Genomic DNA, 26,083 nt, shown 5'->3' with positions numbered 1-26,083 from the left:
ATAGTAATATAATCACTAACAACTGTTATTACTATGTTATCAACTACTGTTAATAAGGGATGGAAGATACATCGGTGCATGATAGTATATCAATCTAAAGGTGATTACACTTCATTAATTTTGGAATCATGGGCGTCTTGGAATAATATTCAGTAATGACTATTTTCAATCATAAATCCAAACAAACAACAAAAAAATATTAGTTTTATTGTCTATTTTCTAAACAGTTCCTGCAGCACGTTGATGCATGTTTAAAAAAAATTGAATCATCAAAATAATTTAAACAATTTCTGGCAAAATTTGAGATTTTAAGAGCAAAAAATATGAAGCAATTCCGAAGTAATTCTACTGCACAGCATTCTGAATGCAAATTCTCCATTGAAAGGAAAATCTAAGCCAGGACTGGTTTTAATCCTAGTCTGGGAAACCTTTGTGTGTCTGTCCAAATGTACTGCAGTGATATATACAATACTGAGCAATAGTCAGAGATCACTTATATTTGATTTCCAAGCAAAATGGACCATTATGTACAAGTTATTAAATTTTCCTGCATCAAGGAAAAAAAGCTGTAAACACACAATACTTACAATACCTAAGCAGGTTGTTATCTGGGCAGCCAGTATAATAGTGCTTCTAAAAACACCATATAATGTTCGATTAAACATAAAAACAAACAGAATTTCTTATCTAATATCTCGTGAGCTAGTTTGAGAAGCAAAGCTTGGCTCCAGGTTTCTCCTGGAACATCCATCACATTGATCTGTTAAATTCCATCACCAGCTCACTTACTTTACCCTAATAAATCCCTGATTAGTGAATTAGTGATAGATGATAACTATGAATAACACTGAACTTCCTTGAGGACAGCTTTTAAGAGATTAAATGAACACAAAATCACTTCTAACTACTATATTATGTGTATTTGTTCTAATATTAGTGTTTTGTGAACAAATCAATGCTTACTGCTCAGACAAATAACTGCATGAATATCATTTTCTGAGGTGCCTAAAACTTTTGCGCAGCACTGTATATTTAACAGAAGATTACACAAAAAAACGAAATAGAATTCAACATAACTAAATGTAATACCAACCATATCAGTATTTAGTGTGTCCATCTTTTGCCTTTATTACAGCTTCTATGCTTCTCTGGAGACTCACAGTGGAAGGATGGACAGAAACACCTGTGGATGTTTTCAGACCTGAAGCACCTTGATTTTCTCCTCCATCTCACAAATGAAAACTTTAACTGCTGTTTATCTGATGGGGGACGTTTTGGTGGTCTACCAGTGTCTCATTTTCATTTGACTTTCTCCTTTATGCAAGTGTGCTGTTTTATATGTAATCTACTCAGAAGTATCATGTACATATGTACATAATGGCCGTTTTTGCCTGGGAATCAAATAAACGAAGGGTGGACGCTGACTTTTGCATAGTACTGTAGATACTAATAGACATTACTGCTATTCCTTTACAACAGTTAAAATATTTGTTCAACTCACGACTTAAAGAAGACAACAAATCTGATCATGCTGATGATTATGGCATTGAGCAGGGCTGCACAATATATCATTAGTATTTGTTACTACAACATTGGCCTTTGAAATTCTGAATGTAGAAGCTTGGAATATGTAAATATGCCCTCTAGCCAATCACATAACTGTTTGCTGTGGGCTCGGAGCATCCCGACCAATCACAGATCTACCTTAAAGAGTGCTTTTGTGAATGATTTGAAGAATGAATGAAAATAATTTGGGCAAAAATAGTGTAGGCCTGCCTTTGTGTCACAACAAAGTGTGTTATTAATAATTTGCAGGGCATATCACATAGCAATACAATCACAATTAGATGCTTTCTGCATATTGCGCAGCCTTACTACACACTGAGGGGTTCTGTCTGTACTGCAGTAAGTCTACAGCACAGTCTTCACTGTCGGTACAGTGTGACTGAGACTTTTCAACAAATGCAGTATGAAGGCTGATCTAGAATCATTTGGTGGTGAAAAACTGGAAGGAGGAGAGAACGTACACAAGACTGATGACCAACAGCACAAGGAGGACTATGTCATTGGGTACAGAGAGAGCTGAGATTGGACGGGTTAAGACTAAACCACCATTATTACCTGCAGAGTATTCAAAGCTATCCAAACTGCAGCTAAAGACAGAGAGAGTAAAACAGTCAGGAGCTTCAGGATAAACATACTGATAAAAAAAAAAGATTGAATGCGAGAGTAATGTTAATATTTTTAAGCAAAAACATTAAAATCATCCACTTCATCCCATCAGTATGGTCTGCAGAAGCTGGTCCAGTAGCAAGAGCTTTACCTTTAGCTGAAAGTATTTAGCACAGTCATCAGAAGGTGCACTTATTATATGAAGTTTCAGCATGCATTACGTTCAGAAGAGACAGTAAAAAAATGGGCAGACAGTTCAGAAAACATTTCTGAAAAGTACAGCAAGAGAGATGAAACCGTTTTCCCACACAGGGCTGCAAAGGAAGCTTTTAAGTGAGAGAAGTCTGCTAAAGTCAGAAATATCTGTAATTTACTTTTACTTTATATCATTTTGTACTGCTATAAATTCAATTAAGCTTTGGAAACCTACGATAAAAAGTCTGTTAACAAGAACTGACCAGTGCTAGAACTAATATTTTGATCAATAAGCTAATGATTCAGTTATTTATGATGCAATAAATGCGTCCAGATGCGTTTGACATGGACAGCTCAGGGAACAGGATGTCTTTCCAGAGACTTTATATCTCACTGCTGTCGGAAGAAAACCTCATATCTCCAAAACGGTAACTTCACAGGAGAAAGAAAAAATATATACTTTGCTTTTAATGTAAATGAATGGAACCAGACTTTTTTCAAGCTCTTTTGGTCCATTCATCATAATACAACGTAAAAGGGCAACAGGTATTTTCAAAAACTGAAAAAATGTATTTTATTTAGTTTATAAAGGATTTAGCTTGACAATTAAGGTTTCAAATCTGGAATCAAATATAAAATCAAATAATGCACAATTATTATCTATTGAATTTTACATGTTAAAAAAAAAAAATAAATAAATAAAAATGTGTGTGCAAAAGTTTTTCATTTTTTATTTTTGTTAATTTGTTTTTTTCTAAGGTTTTAAAGCATATTTGCCTCAATTTTTACCTCCTAGTCTGGTGCAGATCATTCCAGAGCGTTATTCTTCTGTGAAAACTACTCAAAGTGTTTTCACTCAACAGCTATGGGTTCATATGCAGCTGATCGAGCATTTGGAACTAAAAATGACTGATTCGTACAAGAGAATTCTATAAAAAGGATCCCTATATCCTGCTTACAGTTTTCACTGTCTGAAATGCCATTAAGAAATGGACCTTAAGGAGAACTGTGGAAGTCATGAAAAGATCTGGAAGGCCAATAACTTTCTCTGATAGAACGGCTCAGACTGGTCAGGTATGCAAAGCTAAAGGTCTTACCTGTAAACTTAACTGTGATCTCAATATAAAAGGCAAAATCCGAACTGTGCAAAACAACATCTCGAGAAGATTTTGGGATCGAGTTCACTGGTATAATGAAACAGATATGGAACTCTTTGGCTACAATCACCAAAGGCGTGTTCAGAGAATAAAGGAACAACCTCTTTGATGAAAAGAACAGCTTGCCAACTGTTAAGCACTGAGAGTGGATCTATTATGCTTTGGGGTTGTGTGGCAGCCAGTGGCTCAGGAAATGTTGGAGAGAGATGGAACAGTGGCTTCTGCTAAACATTAACAAAAGTTGAAAGCTAATGTCCCACAGACAGTGAAGAAACTGAAGACGAAAAGTGGCTGGATATTACAAGAAAACATTGATCTAAAACGAACAGCAAAACCAACATTGAACTACTTCATGAAATGCAAGGTTAGGACTTTTAATGGCCTTTACTGTTGTCAGACTTTTATATGACTGAAATTCTTTGTCGAGCTCTGAAACAAAACATACACTGCCTGCCTAAAATGCCACAATTAATGCATGTTTTGTAAAGATTTGTGGTTTGTCTGCTTATGTGGTTCTTTTATTTTCCCAATTATTTTATCCATTTATTTCTCTCTAATTTAGACATGGGTAATTCCACTTGCTAGCCAGGTCTCCCCATCAAGCTTCGATTGTGAAAGCTAGCACGTGGATGATGCGACATGCTTGGAGGAGACTGCTAACTGACATTCTATCAGATAACATACTAGCCTAATGCTGAGTGATGGTGTAGGAGGGTGGGCCACTCACAGAGCACAAGGCCAATTATCAGACAGAGAAGCGAGGAGCTGTGAAAAGGGTGATGGGTTCAGAAACTAGCCACCTGTAGCGGGTCCGGCAGCATCGCTCCTAAGAGAAAATGGCAGCTTTCATGGGACTTTAAAAACTGCCGTGGAACTCGATTTTGACTTATTTGTTAAAAATCTACAAAATCATACAAAAAGATTAAAGTGTACAAAATCTCACAGACATCTTTTGTGACGCCACCACCTCTATTATATGTAGAGACTACTTTGCCCATCATTTGCATTCTACTGGCGCCAAAACAGGTGCATCATGCTTGGACCGATGATTTCTATACGCTGTGGAATTTGTAAACAGCTGCTAAGCGCTCATATTAAGACAGTCAACAAAATCAGTTTCAGACACAAAAAATAAGTGGTAGCTGATTGTCTAAGGTGCAAATAATGTGAATGTACACATATTAACCCTTTTCACTCCCAGTCTGAAAACTTTCAAATATACACAATTTATGTGAATGGCATGTCTATCAGTCAAATTGGCAAACTTTGCCAAAAGGAGAAGTTTTTATGCATGACGTACGGCCGAATTGGACTCCCAGCCACAGACAGCTGTGGCATCGTTGTGAATCTCATGACAAAAGGGCCAACACTCAGGTCAGGGGTGGTGAGCTCCAGTCCTGGCACAGGTGGTTTTCCTACTTAAACACACCTGATTGTTCTCACGCTGGTAAGGTAAGAGCAGGAAAAATCACCAAACTATGCTGGACACCGGCCCTTCAGAGCTCTAGTTTGCTACCCTTGACTCAGCTGCTTGTGCCACTCTGAAGCCTTTTCTGTGTTTTGGAATCTGTTTGGAAAACATTACTCCACTTCTGTCCATCTCTGTTTTTTCAGCAGCGGAAAAATATTTTCATCCTTCTCACAAACCCAGTTCACTCCTAAATATTTACTTCATGTCATACAAGTTAAATATGAGGCTCTCTATCAAAATGTCAGCGCAGAGCTTCACTCCAAGTTTGTTAGTTTGCAGTCATTGACAAACACATCACAGTCCAGTTCATTCGATCAACCAAAAGGCCTCGAGAGACCAAGCAGTACAAACTCACACAATATTTCAAGAGTGACCTTTCCATTCAAGTTCTACTCAAAGGCGCCACTCGAACGCTGTAGTCAGTTTATCAGCCTGCTGTTCTCATTCTTTTCTCAGTCAACTCTTCTCAAGGACGTAAAGAGATAGTGAGGACAGTGATATAGAAAGACAGTAGGTTATGAGTAGGAGAGGATTTTTACCTTGAGAAGGCCTCATCCAGACCATCATCTAACTCCTGTGGAGAAATTCACATTACGTTGATATTGTAACAAACGTTGCTGAATAATGATTTTAGTGTCCATTTATGAAGAATGACCACAGTGAAGTATACGGTCATCCTCTTGTTGGTAAGTAAAGACAGTCAAACTGTGTAACCCTTATGAAACAGAACTGTAGTAATCAATAAGAAAGAATTTCTATATAGTTGTGTAGTATTGTTATCAAATACCATCATTTCCATTGTTATCAAATACCATCATTTCCACTGTTATCAAATACCATCATTTCCATTGTTATAAAATACCATCATTTCCACTGTTATAAAATACCATCATTTCCACTGTTATAAAATACCATCATTTCCACTGTTATAAAATACCATCATTTCCACTGTTATCAAATACCATCATTTCCATTGTTATAAAATACCATCATTTCCATTGTTATAAAATACCATCATTTCCATTGTTATCAAATACCATCATTTCCACTGTTATAAAATACCATCATTTCCATTGTTATAAAATACCATCATTTCCATTGTTATAAAATACCATCATTTCCACTGTTATAAAATACCATCATTTCCATTGTTATAAAATACCATCATTTCCACTGTTATAAAATACCATCATTTCCACTGTTATAAAATACCATCATTTCCATTGTTATAAAATACCATCATTTCCATTGTTATAAAATACTATCATTTCCATTGTTATAAAATACCATCATTTCCACTGTTATAAAATACCATCATTTCCATTGTTATAAAATACCATCATTTCCACTGTTATAAAATACCATCATTTCCATTGTTATAAAATACCATCATTTCCACTGTTATAAAATACCATCATTTCCACTGTTATAAAATACTATCATTTCCACTGTTATAAAATACTATCATTCTGGTAAAAACCTTTAACTGACATAGTACTTTTAGACTATGTGGGTTTTTTTTGAAGGGCCCATATCATGGAGACTTGACATTATCCTCTTCTTTCAAATACAAGAGCCCTTTTCGAATTAAATATTTTTGTGATGTCAATGCATTTACACATATCCGCCCATCCATGCTACAGCATTTTAGCTCCACCCACTGAGGCTGAAAGCACTAGGAGTGTTTGAGCCTGGGCTGCTTTTTGAATAAGACAATACAGGGCAGCCAATCACAACAGATACCATTTACATATAACATTCTTAATGGAACAGCCACAAAAGTAGCCTGTTTTAATATAAGGGATAAAGAGATGTTGGAAAATGCTCACATAAAAATGTATTGGTATTGTTATAGAAGCAAAAGTGATTCCTTTATAGCATCAGTCAAAAAAATCTATTCTAGCACCCTTTTTACTTTTTTATGAGCATAAACTATAATAACTGCCTGACATTAAGATTCCTATAAAAACTATATAGAAATATCTGCAGTATTACTATAGTTCTGAGTCACAGGCGTAAGTTGCATCACACTTCCTTGAAGCAAACTGGCCAAACAATGCCTGAGCTTGGATCTTACCCAGATGGTGGTGTTGTTTTCCGGCTCATTATGGTTGCCTACATGGGTTTCCTGGTTGTCAATATTCTCCCCAACCACCATGGGGCTGTCATCGATATCCAACAGGTTTCCTGTTGCAGTGTCTGGAGCCAAAACGACAAACACATTTAAAAGGGACATTCCATTATTTCTGCACACAAATGGACTTTCTAACTGATCCAATGCATCTCTGACTTTAATAGCATTTAGAGCAGAGGTGCATGTTCTACTGATTGTACAGGTACATAAAATAATCGACCAAAAGTGCCTATTAGTCACAACAATATCAGATTCATATTAATGGCACATAACTGTTAAAAAATATGTTATTGGATTATCAGCATTAGACAGATGTTGAGATTTACTGTTTTTTGTAAGATCTCAGAGCTTATTTGACTCATTATGCATTAATATCAAGTCAGGTTTAGACAATTCCAGATACTCTGGAGAAATGCAGTTAACAAATGGAAGTTAAGAAGAACTGTGGAAGTCAAGACAAGATCTGGAAGACCAATGAAGACCTATTTTCTGATAGGACTGCTCACAGTCGGCTTACGCCTTTTATATGGCAGTTAGTTGTCAGCTGAAATTTTCTGATTGTGTGACAGGCGTAATGGCAATGTGTCTGTGGGTTCAGCACCTGTTTCTTTCAGGCTGACCATGCTGTCTGATGTGTCAGGCTGTGCACTATTACTTGCTTCTGTACTTTCCTGTTCTTTCTCTGAAAAAGAGCCAAAAAAAAATTTACAATAAAATAAAGCAAAATAATGACAACAACAATCCAAAGCAGAGAAACGTCGAACAAACACAACAAACACATAATAGAGATATTCCTAATTAATTCAGGTGCTCGCCAATGTTGGAAAGTCTCCACAGTGCAGGAGATCCAATCATCACTATAAAAAGATATTAGAGGGCAGTGGTCTCACTATAACTCTCTTAAAACCTCAAGAGTATCAGTGGCCTTTACTTCAAAGACTCCCCTAGGACTGTGGCTGTGGCCTGTCCAATCAGCCTGATAAATGATCACCCACTTCAGCGTAGGATCCTCTCAGCCACTCATAGAGCACTGCCACTCGAGGTGTAGACAGTTAATCGCGGCTCTTAGTGACGCAGTACCTTCTTTGGCGTGCTGCCAGTACTCGAAGGCCACTCTGAACGCTTGAGCTACGGTCAGTGTTACAGCCTGGGCCTGAGAGAGAAAGAGAGGGAAAGGGAGTGAAAACAATAGAAATATCACACTTTTTACTTACTTACATAACATAAAAACACTGAGCAAAAATATCAATGCAACACTTTTGGTCTTCCTCCAGTTTGATGAGAAGTAATCCGCAATTTTTTTCTGGAAATCCGGACATCTAGCAAATGGTGGAGGGACCACGTACAAATATGGGAACTCTGTATCACAACCCACCCTGTTTTTTTTTGCAGAGTTTCAGTAAAAATCGTTGTGCTTATCTTATGTTCTGTGTATTTCTTATTTACTTGTGGCTTTATAGGCCTGTCACAGAAATGCAACTGTAGGTCGCAATAAATACCAGCATTCCCCTTGTATCTGAGAACAGTGTGTTTAAAGGCAGCATCAGGAACGTCAGTGACACACGTCAGCCTCTTCTTACGTCTGTGCCTGAATATCTGATAATGTTAAATATAGCACTTATTATTTTCCCAAACAGATACGGAAACATCGGTTAACATCTGATATCAATCTGAATATTTATTCTTTAACAAATAAAAGTTAAAGAAGTAACACAAACTCACACTGTGATGAGCTGTGTAGGCCTGTGTCTTACCCACTCCATACCTACACCCAGTAAGACACATGCCAACACAGTCAGCATCACATCACAGTGTGAGTTTGTGTTATTTCATAATAGATGTATTACAGAATGGATGCTCAGTCCTGGCCCTGGGGATCTGCCACCCTGCAGAGTTCAGATGCACACCAATATTCAGATGCTCCTAAAGACCTTGATTACCTGGATCAGTTGTGTGAGATTAGTGTTGGAGCTAAACTCTGCAGGGTGGTAGATCTCCAGGACCAGGACTGGGGCCCCCCTCTATTACAGGATTGGATCAGATTCATTATTTTGTCCTTCCAATAGCCAAACTAGCATTTTCTGCTGATTAACCTAATACTGATACCAAGTATTAGATTGGTACTACACCAAAACCTTGCTGGACACCCCCCCATTTTAAAACTCAGGACATTAATATTGAGTCCTCCCTACTTTATGACTAGAACAGCCTCTTCTGGAAAGGCCTTCCGCAAGATTTTAGAATGTATCTGTAGGAATTTCTGCCCATTCAGTCAAATGAGAGTTGGTTAGGTCAGGGCACTGATCTGGGACGAGAAGGTCTGGCTCACAATTGGCCTGACTGTTCTGGTGCTAAGTAGCCAGACATATTCAGGACAACAGGATTAACATTTTAACCTCCTCAGCTTTACAGCCATATTATAAATGGCGTCACACTGCTGCCAACTGTACAGAACATTCTTGTCAGTGTTGTTCAGAACAAGGTCACCTTGAGGTCTGAGTGTATTCTGTACTTTTGTCTGTTTTTCTAGATAACATTATTTCAAACACTGAAAAACCACATAAGCAAGTGAATCTGAGATTACTTCCCAATGAAGCAGTTTGAGGGATGCAGTTAGCACGATACTAATCAGTGGAGTTTAAGTTTACATGACTTGTTAGCTACATTAACTCTGTATCTTCAGTGCAAAACTAAAGAAACAAACTTCAGACACTGAACTGATTACTTATGCAGTAAGGCGTGCAAAGGTTGGAACCCCTTTGTTTGATCACCCTTGGTCAAAATGTCTATTACTGTGAATAGTTAGGCAAATAGAAGATGAATGGATCTTCATAGGGCATAACATGAGCATTCATTTCAAAATTTTATGAAAAAATAGTGTATTATATTTGTTTGGTACAATTTTTGAGTTAAAAATGAAAACGTTTGGGCACCCCAAGAGATATGCTCTCAGATAGATTTTACCAACGTCTCAGACCTAAACTGGATTAGCTAGGAAAGGCCAGGTGATGCAAACTTCAAAACTTTATAAACACTCTGACTCCTCAAACCTTGTCCCAACAACCAGCAGCCACAGGCTCCTCCAATCAGCTGCCTAACACTCTAAAGATTAAAATAATCAATGCCCACAAAGCAGGAGAAGGCTATGAGAAGATAGCAGAGAGTTTTCAGGAAGCCATTTCCTCAGTTCTCATTGTAAAGAAAGGGCAGTCCACAGAAATGGTGAAAAAGGTCAAGCTGAGGTTTGGAAGACCAAGAAACCTTTATGAACAAACTGCTCGAAGGATAGCTAGAAATGCAGAAGAGTATGAGACTGCCTGAGAACTACATGCCTTTTCAAAGATGAATGGGTGAAAATGCCCCAAACAAGAACCGAAAAACTCTTATTTGGCTACAAAAACCATTCACAAATTGTAATACCTGCCAAAGGGGCTGGTACTAACTACTGACCAGGTAGGGTTCCCAAACCTTTGCTTCAGGCCCTTATCCTTTTTTTTTTTTTTTTTTTTTAGAAACTGTAAAAATAAATGTGTCATCTTTTACTTGCTTAGCCATCACAAAGAAAATTTGATCAGGGTGCTGAAATATTTACCATAAGAGCAACTGTGCATTCAAATGTGAAGTGCTAAGGCTTTGTTAACTTGGTTTCACTCAACAACACATGGAATTTGACCAGCTGTGCCCAAACCTTTGCATACAGCTGTGGGTAAATTCCTTTACACATCCTGAAATAAGGCAGCAAATGACCTTGTTTTCAGCTGTTTATTAGCTTAAAACTAACACCATGTGCTTGCTGTGACAAAAACAAAGCAGAGAGAGGAGAGAACGGCACATTCTGGACACAGATTTTTTTTTTACTGTAATCTTGTAGCTAAGACACAGTATGCGGTCCAAGATATTCCCTTTTCATCGTGTATGTTATTGCGCCTCAGCTCTGACCAAATGATGGATCAGTTTCATAAGAAAACCCACACAGCAGATACTCACCACTTTCCTCTTGGCGCAAAGGAACGCGTGGCACTCCAATGTCTCATTTTGTTGGTTCTGGGCGATGTAAGCAAACACCTTGTCATGCATTTTGTCAGCAGTGCAATACGATATTCTGAAAGAAACAGGTTTCAGTGTTAGATTGACTGCTGTTCAAAAGTTTAGAGTCATTTATCATAAATAATGCTTGGTATTGTATACACAATAATGACTTACATGATGAACATTTCAATTCTACAAACTAAACATCAAAGGTGCTTTTAGATGTTTTATTAAATGTTTCTAGCATTTTGGGAAGAACTCAATGCAATTTGAGTTAATGATGTGATGACTTAAGTGTGTATTTTGCACATTTGGTAGGAAACTGGTAGAGCTTCCATTACTTGTTAGGCTGGCTTTGCACAGTGAAATGAACATATAATAAAACCAGTTAGCTGCATGCAACTGTGAGTTGCAGCTACATGAAGCAATTAAAAAAAAGATCTATTTGTTTACTCCACTTGTTATACAAATCAACAACTTCTATACTTTCATATACAAATATATCTGCGAGGTGTTATTTACACATATGCAGCATCTTTGTATGATTTTCTCATCTGTCATTGTTGTTGTTCTTTCTCTGCAATAGGGATATCATATGCCTGTCTATCTAGGGTTCTCTAGAGCTACACTAAAAATGTGGAGACCCCTCTGTTAGAAACATGTAATGGCACACAACATGTGGAAGAATATTTTGTAACGCTGGTTGTGCTTTGAATCCTCATGCATGGATAAATCCGATGATTGTGAGCGTGTTGAAAGCTTTTTATGGAGAACTCAAAATTTTCCCTACTGTCTACTATTACAGTTGTACTTGATACCTCACTGAACCTGTCCGAGAAGCACTGCAGTTGACAAAAGGACCAAACCTCGGTCTCCTCTTCTATAATATACTTCATCCGTTGATTCTTTAAGGATTCATAAAGAGCTTTGTATAAGATAACTAGGGGGTACCAGGACAGGAGAAAGTGAATCAAGCTCCGCAAATCATATCAATGGCCCGCTAACAATGAAGAAAAAATAGTGGCAGCTTTTTAAACATCCGTTAACTGGCTCTGATTAACTCTTATTTGTTGTTATGGTTCAGAAAACTACCAATCATAAAGTAGCTTTCTGTTTTATTTCTTGTCCGATAATCCAGTAAAATAGACAGCTTGAAAATGATGTGATCACGTGATGCATTACAGGCGTTTTGATTGGCTGTTTCATTAAACACATTCCGTGAAGTTGAGACGCCTGCAGCTGCTGCGTTTGAGCTTCGACTGCATTGCGTGACGTCACTGTGCCACTGAAATGTAATCGATGTACCTTTTATCAAGCTAAATTTGAATGGAAGTGTAAAGCCAGCATTAGCTGCATTAGTCTCACAGCACCTGCACAAAAATCAGACTGACAACATCTGGTGTAACAGGAAATTTGCGTTAATCAGATTTTTCACCAGACTATTATTTTAAGCATTTGTGCCATTTAGCCATGTTTACATGCAGCCCAGTAATCTACTAGCTCAATTGGAATAGAATACGTCCATGTACACACAGTTGGAATAGACTAGTCTGATTGAGGCCATTCAGAATACAGTTTCTATCCAACTGAATGAGGTGGGTAATCCTGTAAATAATCCATTAAATAGAAGAACAATAGCCATATAAACACCTGAATCTGATTACATTCCCAATCGGAAAGCTTAAGGACGTTCTCTGCATGTGCGTCACGTCATAGAGAAATTGTATAATGTTCAACATGGCAGGAGCACAAACGGGTCTGCAGAGAACAAAGTTTATGCTTTGAACATTACAAGATGCCGGTAGGACGGGCATCCAGCTTATGTGTCTCAGAACACGACGTTTTTATTTTGTTTTCTGTCATAATTTTCAAGTTTTTTTAAAAACACAAGAATGTCAGCTGAAAACTCACCTCACTCTGACTGGACTCACCTCATGCTCATCGTCATGGTAATGTCTACACTAAGCCGTGCTCCAAGCACACGTGTCAGCTGCACTGCCTGTGACCTCAAGGCCCTTAGAGGAGTGGTGAGGACAGCAGAAGCCATCACAGGCAACAAACTACCAGCCTTACAGGACATCTACCAGTCCTGCTGCCTCAGGAAGATCTAAAAGATCCAGTCAGACAGCTTCACCCAGCACACTGCCTGTTCACCATCCTGCCATCAGGCAGAAGATTCCACAGCATACAGGCTAGAACAACCCAGCTAATGAACAGGTTCTACCCACAGGCTGTCAGGCTTCTGAGTAAGCTGTGAAGCTGTGGGTCCGTCCCCAGCTACCATTTTCACTCAGTCGCTTTGTCAGCATTATTATTGTATCATATCATCTCTGCTATGGACAATAACACCTTAACACTAAGCAACTTTAAATAACACAGTCACTCAAGTCACTTTAAATGTGTACTGTCTCTATGTCTTGTGTAGATTGGGTCTAACATACATATATATATATACACACACACACACACACACACACACACACACATATTTATATATATATATATATGTAGAGTGATTATCTGAGCCTCACCACAAGCATTTCAATGCATAAATGTCCTGCCATGTTGTGCAAATGACAAATAAACCAAATAAACTTGAAACTTGAAACATTTTGGATTACTGATTACTTGTACTTTGCATTAAGCGGCTTAGAAAAAAAAAGTGTACTTTGCATGTAAACGGATCTGATTGTTGAGTAGAGTAAGAATATAAACACCTCAGTCTTAATCTGTAATCGGAATGTATTCAATCAGATTGGCAAAAATCTTTGCATGTAAACGCAGCCACATTCCGATTTATAGGAGATTCACTTCACAGCATCAGCAAAACAAAAGTAGTCTGTAGTCGCGCCTGTCTGTACATGTCTGTGATCACCATTAGTGTACGATTCTAATTCTCTCAGCTGTAGACCAGGCAGCCCACTCAAGTCTGACTGTACTCAAAGAGAAAAGGTCTGACTATAGAAATAAACCTGCGCTACCTGCACACAAATATTAGTGCTTAATGACCTGGCTATTTGAAGCTTTATGAGCTCAAGAGGTGGTGCTTTACTCAGAGAGAGAGAGAGAGAGAGAGAGAGAGAGAGAGAGAGAGAGAGAGAGAGAGAGAGAGACAGAGACAGAGACAGAGAGAGAGAGAGAGAGAGAGAGAGAGAGAGAGAGAGAGAGAGAGAGAGAGAGAGAGAGAGAGAGAGAGAGAGAGAGAGAGAGAGAGAGAGAGAGAGAGAGAGAGAGAGAGAGAGAGAGAGAGAGGGGGAGGGGGAGAGAGAGAGAGAGAGAGAGAGAGAGAGAGAGAGAGAGAGAGAGGGGGAGAGAGAGAGGGGGAGAGAGAGAGAGGGGGAGAGAGAGAGAGAGAGAGAGAGAGAGAGAGAGAGAGAGAGAGAGAGAGAGAGAGAGAGAGAGAGAGAAAGAGAGAGCGAGAGAGCGAGAGAGAGAGAGAGAGAGAGAGAGAGAGAGAGAGAGAGAGAGAGAGAGAGAGAGAGAGGGAGAAAGAAATTCACCTGTATATAGAGACGGTCTCTATCAGTTGATTGGACACACTGTCATAAAGAATGATTCCCTGAGGGCTGACCTTCAGGACCACCTTGGGGAGCTTCTTTCCACTGGCTTTAGCCTAGGAATTGTTACAGATGGGAACTTGAGCACAAGATTAAGAATACGAATAGACAGAACATACATACATACATACATACATACATATATATATATAATTAGTAACAAACATTGTCACCTGAGTAAACAAACACAGTACAAAGACAAAATACTTAACATTTTATCTATTAACTCCACTGTTTTTTATAAATATATGTTCATTCTGAAATTGATGCCTACAACTTATTATAAAAAAGTTGGGACAGAAGCAGTTTAAGACTGGGAACATTGTGAAATGTTCAAAAGACCCCCTAAACAGATGATGCACTCATGCTCAGGTATAAAAGGAGCTTCCAGGAAAGGCAGAGTCCTTTATGAGAGAGGATGTTTCAATAATGTTCCTCAGCCAACGATTGCAAAAATTTTAGGCATTTCACCCTCCACAGTGCTTAATAACATCAAATAATTCTAGGAATCAGGAGAAATCCCTGTGCATAAAGGAAAAGGCTAAAAACCACAAATGAATGCTTGTGATCTTCAGCCAATCAGACCTCACTGCATTAAAAAAGGCATTCTTCTGTGATTGATATCACATATGGGCTCAAGAACTTTGACAAACTGTGGTCAATAAACTGTCTACTGCTGCTTCCATAAATGCAAGTTAAACTGTACTATAGTTTAATATGTAATATGACACAGTGGAAGTCATATTTCAACAATGTCCAGAAACACTAGGGATTCTTCTAGGCTAAGCCCCACAGAAATGGACAGATGCACAGTGGAAACATGTATCTATGTGCTCTGGTGAGTCAACCTTTCAGATTATTTATGGAAATAATGGACATTGTGTTCTCTGGGCCAACGAAGAAAAGGAGCGTCCTGAATGTTACCAGTGTAAAGTTCAAAAATCAGCGTATGTCATGGTATGGGGGGATGGGGGCAGTATTAGAGGGCAGCTTGTGCATCTGTGAAAGCACCATTAACGCAGAACAGATTTTAGAGGAACATATCCCACCTCATAAAGGATATCTAAATCAGGGACGTGCATGAGCCACAATCTGTACGTGCTACAACAGCATGGCTGCGTAGTCAGAGCGTGTGGGCACAGGCCAGGCTGCAGTCCAGAAGTGTCTCTAAAACATGTCTTAATTATTAAGTTAAAAATAAGACTTGTATAACAGAAGAATGGCAATGCATTCTGCTTTCGAAATTGGATTAATGTGTCTTCAGTCCCCAAATGATTATTAAGTGCTGCTAAAAGGAAATATGATGTAACACAGTGGAAAATATGCTGTCGCCCCAGCTTTTCTGAAACGTGTTGCTGCCATCAAATTTGGAATGAGAGTATATTTACAAAAAACTAAGTTTATAAGGTAAAACTAATCACTGCTTTCTGTTTTTCTTAGCATTTCACACACTGTCCCAACTTTTTTGGAATTGGGGCTGTAATTCAGGAGAATTCATTCTTTCATACTGGAAATAAAAACAGACTTGTATTCTACAAAGTGGAAGAACAGGCTGCTGAATGCTGATTTAAAATGCTTAAGAGCAATATAAGCATTATTCTCCACAACTGGATGAATAATCGTGACATTTCAGTGATTAAATATTTTTTTAGTCATTATTGTGCAGCCACACTCACCGTAGCAACAATCCTCTTCACAGCAGCAGCTGACAGATCTTCACCTTTTGGCTGGTCCACAAGAGTCATTCCCAAAAGCCGTAGGTTAAAGGTCATTCCCTCAATGAGGGTCTCTCTGGTGTCTGTCCAGTTTTCGGGAAGCTCTGAGAAAACAGAATGAGTTTTATGGTTTATGATTCAAGTTTAAACAGCTACAATAACAACTCTTCTGCAGATGCACAGAGGAAAACAAGGCCACCACACACAAACCCACAAAGCCGCACACTAGTGACAACTTACTGTATGTAGAGTTAAAGTGCAAGGCTTTAAAGAGCTTATGTAAACACATACCAGGGAAAATGGGTTGGAAAAATATTGCACATTAAAAGTGTCAATATTTGTCTTATTTAAGCCAAGTTCAAGCCCCTCCAGCTCAAAAACATTCTAGGAAAACATGCCAGTGTCCTTGTGCCCTTCAAGTCACTCCTTCTTTTCCCAAAATCATATCACAAAAGTTGAGGCCCAGAGACAGCCAGCAGTAATCACAAACACAGCAGCTCTAAATCTCAAAGGATGAGCAGTCTTTATCAGAGGCCAAGTCTGGGTTACTGAGCCTATGTTTATGAGGCACTGCGGCGATCTGTGGAATGTACACAGATAAACCTCGATGAGTATCATAAAAAGACCTGAATATGACCCAGTTTTCCTTCGGGGGGGTGAAACTGCCTCGTTTCTCGTGCCTTTTGTCCTTCAGTTCTCCCTGTATGTTCAGCTTCACACAATATGTATTAGAAAGTAAGAGGTACCAGTTTAGTTCTTTGAAGTGGTAGAAAAATACAGTATATAGTAAATTAAAGACACGTCCTTCATCAAGTTTAGTCTGAGTTCTCTGAATTGTCTTTCAACAGACTCACAATCATCAGATTCATCTGCTTGGTGAAGGGTCCAAAGCACAACCCATGTTACTAAATGTTCTTCTGCACTTTGCATGCAATTACACATTTCTACCAGAGGGGTCTCCAAATCCCAAAATCTTCTGCAGCTTTAATAGTCTTTTAAAGTACATGGTAAGCTGAAAGAACAGTAACAAGGAAATATTCATAAATATTATACAGTATTATACATTTTGAACTGATTTTTGCTTATTGTTTTTTTAATTCTTTACATTAATTTTGCAGTAAATTAATTAATCTGTTGGCTTCGATCATCATCCTTATGTTTGCCATATACTTTACAAATACATCTACTGTGATGTATTCTATATAATGTATTATATAAAATCAATCATACACAAAAATTGGGAGTCATAATATTTTATATCCATTTTATTGAAGTAATCTTTTACCATCTTTGCTGGAAATATGTCTTAATATTTGCTAATGTCCTAGTATAGAATAAACGAAAACGCAGACTCAGCTGTAGCCCCCTTTCTCGCATCTCTGGCAGGAAACTTTTTTCTGCAAAAGTAGACCAGTTTCTTGTATAATGTCTCTCTATGTTTGACTTTTTACGAGGCTAAAGTCCCTTCTCATTCGCCAACTTCTTGCTCTAATTTTCCCGTTCCACCTTAAATGGTGCAGCAGTTATATTCTGGCACTTCAGGCACTATTTAAGGTGGAACGGGAAAATTAGAACAAGAGGATTGTTATTTTTACTTAAAAATCTAATTCTGCCTAGGAGCCACAACAGGGCAGTAAAAGAGCTGCATGTGGTCGACCCGTGACCTAACCTATAAGCACAGCGAGTGAAAGAAAAAAACACTAAATTATATCATGAAAGAAGTTCTATTTCATGAAATTCAACCGAGTTATTTTCCCCATTCATCTTTTATGTTAAGTTCATCTAAATGATTAAGAAGACTTCAATTCACTGGGGCTACACACAGGTCAATTTTATGCTCAGCTTCAGTGGGGTATAAACATGAGGTGACACACAGGTCAAATTTTCTCAGGTCATTCATTACCATGAGAAAGACCAGTTGAAAATACTACGATACTACTGATTCCAAAAATGAAGCTTTCTGAAGCAGTGAAGCTTTCCTTTAAATTACATAGACGAGCTTCCTGTTTACAGACATTACCAGGTGCGCACGCAGCCAGGGGGTGAATCCACTTAGCCGGTCCCAAGACTGTAACGTTAGTCAACTGTTGTAAAGAACTTCGATCTTGCATTGTTTGTAAATTCTTGTTGACTCCATAGTAAAACGCCATTTCAGAGCTGGATCTGTTCGTTGGTCTTTCCTTTGTGTATTAATGAAGGGCTGTATAAAAACGTTAACTAACAACAGTTGACAATCAGCATCAGCTAGTCATTGGGTCTCTATGAACGTCCCGCTAAGTTTGCCATTCGCTAAATGTTTAGCTAATAGGAGCTGTCCAAATTACAAAACCTGCATGGCTTGTTGATGCACTATGAATTTAACATTAGGAACATGGTGGTATTAGTGCTGCTAGTTAATGCTGTGTTCAAGTGCTCATCAAAAGGTTCTTCTTCATCTTTCGGCTGCTCCCTTTAGGGGTCACCACAGCGGTTCATCTGCCTCCATCTCGCCCTATCCACTGCCTCCTCTACTTTCACACCAACCATCTCCATGTCCACCTTCACTACATCCATAAACCTTCTCTGAGGTCTACCTCTTCTCCTTCTGCCCGGCAGCTCCATCTCCAACATTCTTTGCCCAATATATCCACTATTCCTCCTCAACACATGTCCAAACCATCTCAACCTGGCCTCTCTGGCTTTATCTCCAAACTGCTCCACCTTCACTGTCCCTCTGATCTGCTCATTTCTATTCTTGCTCATCAGAAGGTTGCTGTCGGAAAAAAACCTTGTATCTCCATTATTGACGTTTTCTGGTTTTTGGTGTAATTTGAAAATGCCTGTTGCCCTTTACATTGTGTGTACATTTCATGAAGAATGGATCAGAAGAAACAGCCCAAAATTACTTGCAAAAAAGGCTGCTTCCATAGACGTTACATAGGTTTTTTCCTTCTCCTGTAAAGTTACCATTGGAGATGCAAGGTTTTCTTCCAACAGCAGTGATATATCAAATAGTTAACTAGTAAATACGACTAAACTCTGAGTGGTTGTTCATAGATACACCCACCACATGGGGAAAGACAGCGTGGAGGGCCAGAGAATACAATCCTGCTTTGTCTTTGCCATGTTAAAAAGCACACAGGTCTAATAGAAGCGTGTCGGGTGTATCGTTTGACATTTTTTGACATCTTGGAAAAACCGAAAGGTCGCTTTTTATGTCTCATCTCGTGAACCCATGCATCATCACTTACCAGTTGTGAATATAACGGTCGGCTGTTCAAGCACAAAAACGTGTTTGGTCTGGGATGTGTGAGATACTAACTCACCAAAAGATGATTTGGATGAAATTTATCATTTTTACTCAGCTTTACCAGGAGTGGCAATAATTAGATGATAATGTAATGGAACAAAACCTTGTAACTCCATTTTTGACGTTTTTGTCACAATTTGAAAATGCCAGTTGTTTATATTGTGTGCAATTTTCATGAAGAAAGGACCAAAAGAAACGTACAGTTATCATTTTGGAGATAATGTTTTGTTCAGACAGCAACTAATAAACACTTTATTGTTTATTATTATGCTGTCTATTTATTTATTATGCAGAATTCCACTTTTGATGGCTGACAGCATGTCAAAAAACACAACCTACAGTACCCTTAGAATAACAAGGTTCACACTAACTGCTCAACTGTGGCTTCCTCTGACACTGATTGATACAGATAGAGAAAGGTTATGAAGGAAAAGACTTATGACTTATGCTCCTTCACTAGCCCCAAGATTTCCAATAGAGATTTAAGGGTCTGGAGAGAAGCCCTTTCTGTGTAATTTGCCAGTCTACACCTCTAGAAATAATATATCCTGTGCAGAGATTATTGATGATAGTCCTCCACAGCTGGGAGGCCTTCTGAAAAGCTCATAAACAAAGAGGGGCGTAATAACACTTCCAGAGCGATAGGCAATCTCACTAAATACTGATTAGTGGGACACCCAGAAGCCCTTAATCACTGTGGGAACCACTACTTTATTTGAATGATTATCATTGAGAAGCATGCAAGGGTGGGGTGGCCAATGGTCCAGACCGGACAGACTCTGACTTTACAAACTTCCTCTACACTGCAGTGCTGAACTCTGAACTGCTCAGACTGCAAGGATATCAGAACATACTTGAGGGGGTTATTCTTAATTAGTTTCATAAAGTTTCGACCAATGACCAGTTTGACCCCTTAAGCTATCTTTGATCAGATTAAATTAAACAGGAAATACCTTGAGTCAGGAAACAACCCAAACATCATAATACAAACAATAAGAGGATCAGTTAGTTAGAAACTTAGGATTGCTTGGAATGCTAGGATTAATCTCTGTAGATACAGCCCAGAGTGAGGGACTTGTTTAGCAGCCACACACATACTGTAAAAGTAAAGGAATTCGTCAAATGTCAGTTTTGATGTAAACTGGTCTAGTATAATTAAAGGACCCTTGTCATGGAAATTAGTATGTAAGTAGTAAGTAGTATGTAAACATTGCTAGAGCATTAAAACATACCATTCACTCCCCTGTTGATACAGTTTGTGTATGGACATTCTGTTGCAAAAGCAATTAAAACAATTGCATTTACATATATGCATCCATCAAGCCTGCAGCGGTTTCGCACTGCCTATTCACACTGACGTTATAGAGTGTTTCTCTGGAGTGCTTTTTAGATGAGGTGCAATATATGCATCACTCTTATTTGTATGCATCAAAGCAAACAAAACAACCTTCTTAACCAGAAAAGTTGGAGAATGATCATGTAAGAATTAATTACGGGTACAGTCAGGCATAAACAGTCTATTTAATTGGTAAGGCTGAAGAGAGGGCAGAAAATGGTCATGTAGAAATGACTTTGGTATATAAAACCATACAAACAAGCAGGGTTTGGGGGTGGGGGGTTGGGGGGTTGGTGCACAAAGCTTTAATATCATCTCACAAAAATGCATCCTAGTCGTTGCTAGTCTTGAAATAAGACCAGTCAATTAGTGAATGGCCTTTTAGAAAATGAGGCAAGTGGAAAAGCCTGAACAGCTGCTGGCCGTGTGTGGCTGGTGCATCTGCATCAGACGGTCCACCTGTTTAGTATGAGCAGGACACTGACACACAAGTGATCCAAAGGCACTGGCTATAAATCGAACCTCTATAAAGCACCATAAAAAAGTCTACTCCAGTCACTCTTCATTATATAGTAGCCATGTTTGCTGCAAGCATTACAGTTTCTCATTTGAAGCGTGTGACTTTGGAGCTTTGGAAGGACACTCAGCCCCTCCTACCTTAATGAGAAATTATTTCTACAAGATGATGGCTGAGTGGCACGTGAAACGAGAAGGGACGTAATTAAAAAAGTAAGGCGCCAAGGTGAATCAGCATGAACGATGCACAAGATGTTCTGGCCTGTTATCTGGAATAATAGAGGGGGTCTGGTGTTAAAGGAATCTATCACAGATGATAATACTGCTGTCAATGAATGCAAGTCACTAGTTATAGTACCACTTAGAATGATGTCATTTTCATAATGCTAATGGTGGCTATCCGATTTCATCCTTTATTAGCCACATTGGCATTTCTGACCAAACGATTTCCCCAAGCACCAGTGAGAGCGATGGGACCGTCCCATCATACAGCCCCCCTATCCCTGGAAAAACATATATTTATATATTAATTACAGAACCAGACCACAAATCCGTAGATGACGAATGGTTGGAAATTTACACTGAGAAAGATGATGATGATGATGATGATGAAACCTTTATTGTGACCAGTCACAAGTACCAGCGAAATTGGCCATCAACTTCTTCTCTCTGGCTCTCAACGAAGGCTGTCGCACTTTCTCCCTCTCCTGTCCCTTATCTCTCCTGCTTCGCTTCTCCAGTCTTGTCTAGTCTACTGTCTTTACTTGAGAGACTCTCTCCACGCTGCTCTTCAAACTAAGAAAAATGGATTTGATCAAATGGTCTCTCAACGCAACTGACACTATCTTCTCGACGAGAACTCTGGGTTCGGGGGAACCAGCCTGTCCTGCTGGAATGTCTGCAGCTGGCTACACGATGGACGCGATCTGGTGGACTCACTGCATTATTTATTTATTTTTTTAAAATCAATACAGCCATAGCAATTTATGTAAAACTACCAGATGTTTAAAATACCATAAGTGTCCAGCATAGGGTTCTACTTTAGCAGCTGTAGCCAGTCAGCAGCCTCACACACACACTAACAGCAGGCCATGTAGGAGGAGAACAGAATGAAGAGACACAGCACCTCCACACTTATTCCCTGCAAGTTCACAACAACCCCACATGTGCAATATAAATGTATGGGGGGGTGAACAGAGTGAAGACCCTGAAAATGTACTATTTTATATGTTCTTCACAGAAAAGGGCCAAAGAATCTGAGGTTGAAATAATAATAAATGGGTACCACAGACCCCAACACCACACAAGGGCTAAGATATACAGACACATGTTAAGCAGTGGTTGGTGGTGTGGCCAAAAAGGTTTGTCATTAAATTTCTGACCGAGTGGTATACATCACAGCATACACACATTTTCAAATAAGAACTGTTTTTAATCTGAAATATTTTTGTGTGAAACAGTAATTTACATCTGAATTTCTACACAACTGAAACTAGCTTCTTATTCAGCTTTTATCTTTTAACTCTGCACTGTTTCTTCATTTTTCACCTCATACATTTGATCTGAACTTCTAAAGAGTGAGGCAAAGAGTTACTAAACATAATAATAAACGCTTTTTGCGTATAACATTTTATATGTGCACTGAGAGACCCTCTGGTGATGCAGCTCGGAGCTTCTTCTCCGCTGTGTGGTAAACTTTAGACAGCTTTAGACGGCTATAGTCTTTCTTTGCTTTCTTCTTTAAACAGATAAGAAACTCTAGATTCTAGGCTTTATACTACTTGTTTGCATACGAAAACCCCAAAAACGATTTTTTAAACTTTCAAGACTATTTAAATATTTGAAAAATATTTTACCACCTCTAGTATTCACATGTGTGGATATGGCAGGGACAGATACAACGAGTGAGTAAAATACTACAGACAGCGGCCTTTACACACTGCTCAACTTTCAGAGCTTACAAATACAGAGTCAAGTTTTCTGTTCTCCACAAATGCATGGTTCTTTGCTGTGCCTGAACTTGGCTGTGAGCTTAAATGACAAGTCTCAGAATTCCTTCTGTAGGCATTCCAGCCTGTCGTCATGGTGTTAAGTCAACTAAACCTCTAAAGGGCTCTTATGGGGTCAAGAGCGCTCTTAAGTTCCCACTGTTCCCCTCAGGAAAAAGTCACAAATCAGCCAAAGGCGAGGGGCTCCCGCACTGCAGGTGCAGAAGTTTCCAGTCTCTACTAAACTTATGGTACTGTACTTCATATGAGCTGCTCCTCTTTACTAAACAGACACGGGGGAACCATAAAAGCAGAGTGACTGCCAGACTCACAGACTAGCAAATATTCCTTAAGTTAACTCACAGCACTAGATCAGAGTATAAACGATCACATGCATTTCAGATGCATCAATGATTCTGCACAGAATGATCTTTCAAAAGGAGAAATCCGTCCAGTTTTCATCATTTCTGCATGATTTGGTTGAACAGAGGTAAACAAAGTCATTCAGAGAGGTTTGATGTGAAATGATTCACTTTAGACAAACTTACTGACTCTGATCGCTTGACAGTGGTGATGATGGGTGACATGGATCACACAGTCTACAACGCAAACACATTTGATTTACAATCCAAAGCCACCAGCGCAGCTGCACGTCTGCTGAATTTTTATATGTTGATGATGACAAAGTAGTGATAAATCTGGAATGAATGAATGAACTCTGTATGTAGCTCAATTCTTCAAAATACGCTTTAGGCCAAAACCTCTTTAAATTTCTGTAAAACAATATCTCGGACATCCGCTAGCAAATCCATAACCACTTCATGTAATAGATTTATGTGAAGTAGTAGAAATAATCTCTTAACGCTCGCAATAAAGATTCTTTGGATGTGTGGTTCTCATAGAGGTCGGCGATATGATATAAAATAACACATCATGATACTTCAAGACATTTTCACGATACACAATATGCATCACAATGTTTCGCTTTTTATTTCTGAGATTTAATAAGTTGGAAAAGGCAAAACAGAGCCTGTAGTACCACATTTGCAAACCACTATAATAATAATAATAATAATAATAATAAAAATGATTCTTATTTAATATTCCACACACAGTTAAACAGGCCTATTGTGCTCAGACCGTGATGAAGCATGCAGTTAGTCTGCGTTCTTTAAGAACTGGCGATATCCACGACACACTCAGGAAAGTGCATCTTAACATTAATGATCACAACAATGTCAAAATATCACCATATTGCCCACCCCTAGGTCCACCACTGTGGTGACTCTTACTCAGTATGTTACTCTAGAACACAGGTTTTCACATCAAACCTCTCTGAATTCTGTTCAGATGACAATTTGCTGAAATGAATGTTAATGAATTACCTCTGTAATTAATCTCTGCTCTGATGACGACGACGACATCACTGAGCACTGGCATAAGCCAGACTGTAGACTCAGTAAAACAAGCTAAAGGTTTACCTGGAACTTGCACATAACTGCAGGCCTTACCTGCTTGTTAAGCACTTTAAAATTGGCAGGTGACTGTATAAACCACACCATCACACTCCACTGACCTGCCACTGTCTAATGGAACTCAAGCCACTGACACAGTTTGTGAAACAGAGACAGGAGCTGAAAACTTCAGACAGACCTTCAAAACCAAAAGGCAGCAGTGAACAGGACGATGGAGTGAATGTCAAAGCCAACCGCTGAGTTTCCATCAGCAATGCTCGCGAAAAAACAACAAACTAAGCATTTAAATGACGTAAGGTCACAGTTAAGAGGCACAGGGCACCGTAACTCAGACTTAAACCCCTCCAACGCGGCTCTGAAGAGAGGACAGCGAGTTTTCAGGCGAACTCAGAGCCGCTGTCTGCCTTCCTCTGTAAACGAAGCGGAATTTTCCCGTTCCACCTTAAATGGCGCGTGAACCGGCGCCAGAACATGAGTTAACTGGCCCAACATTTAAGGTGGAGCTGAACATTCCAATCCAATAAGAAGCAGATGAAGAGGACGCGAACTTAAGTCTCGTAAACAGGAACTTTTACCCGATATGAGAACTAAAGACTCGGATATGAGGCTGAGCTTGGCTGCTTACTCGCCGGCTTCTATTTCGAATTATCCCGTTCCACCTTAAACAGTGCAGTTAAACTATCTGAGGTGGTTCAGGCAGCAGGCTGCACTATTTAAGGTGGAACGGGGAAGCTGGAGCAAGGAGCTGACCGTCTTTGCGCTGAGGTGAAGTCTCCGACCGAGTTGGGGTTGGAGTTACTCACTGTGGTGTTTGCTGAGACTCGGACTGCGCAGAGCTCTTCCAGCCGACTTCAGCACGTCCATCCCAAAATCTTGACCAAGACAAAAACAGCTGGAGCTGAAAGTCCCTAAAAGCGAACCCTGCTTGACTAACCGAGGCCCGGGCGCTCCGTCAACTTTGTTGTTTTGATGCTCAGATATCTAGAACTTCAGCCTCCGAGAAGGCGGAGCTACAGCTGTCAATCAAGGAAAAGGGTTCAGGAGCCGTA

At 39.1% G+C, this 26,083-nt stretch overlaps 1 protein-coding gene across 2 annotated transcripts in view; it reads right to left on the bottom strand.

Annotated features, from left to right (window-relative positions):
* The window catches only part of ldlrap1a (low density lipoprotein receptor adaptor protein 1a), a 28,550-nt gene extending 2,534 nt beyond the window's left edge, over positions 1–26,016 (bottom strand). The window contains exons 1-9 of one of the 2 annotated variants that reach the window (XM_017708672.2): positions 25,838–26,016; positions 16,392–16,534; positions 14,659–14,771; positions 11,117–11,231; positions 8,210–8,282; positions 7,731–7,811; positions 7,073–7,194; positions 5,535–5,569; positions 2,122–2,153 (exon numbers count right to left, since the gene is read on the bottom strand). In XM_017708672.2, the coding sequence (XP_017564161.2) occupies positions 2,122–2,153; positions 5,535–5,569; positions 7,073–7,194; positions 7,731–7,811; positions 8,210–8,282; positions 11,117–11,231; positions 14,659–14,771; positions 16,392–16,534; positions 25,838–25,898 (775 nt within the window). In that variant the 5' untranslated portion in view covers positions 25,899–26,016. The remainder of the gene's footprint in view (positions 1–2,121; positions 2,154–5,534; positions 5,570–7,072; positions 7,195–7,730; positions 7,812–8,209; positions 8,283–11,116; positions 11,232–14,658; positions 14,772–16,391; positions 16,535–25,837) is intronic. The other variant, XM_017708671.2, reaches the window with a different exon arrangement.
* Positions 26,017–26,083: the final 67 nt, after the last annotated feature.

This window comes from Pygocentrus nattereri, chromosome 27 (genome assembly GCF_015220715.1).
Source record: "Pygocentrus nattereri isolate fPygNat1 chromosome 27, fPygNat1.pri, whole genome shotgun sequence".
NCBI classification, from domain to species: domain Eukaryota; kingdom Metazoa; phylum Chordata; class Actinopteri; order Characiformes; family Serrasalmidae; genus Pygocentrus; species Pygocentrus nattereri.
The sequence above is the reverse complement of the archived record's forward strand: the minus strand, read 5'-3'. Positions and strand labels throughout refer to the sequence as shown.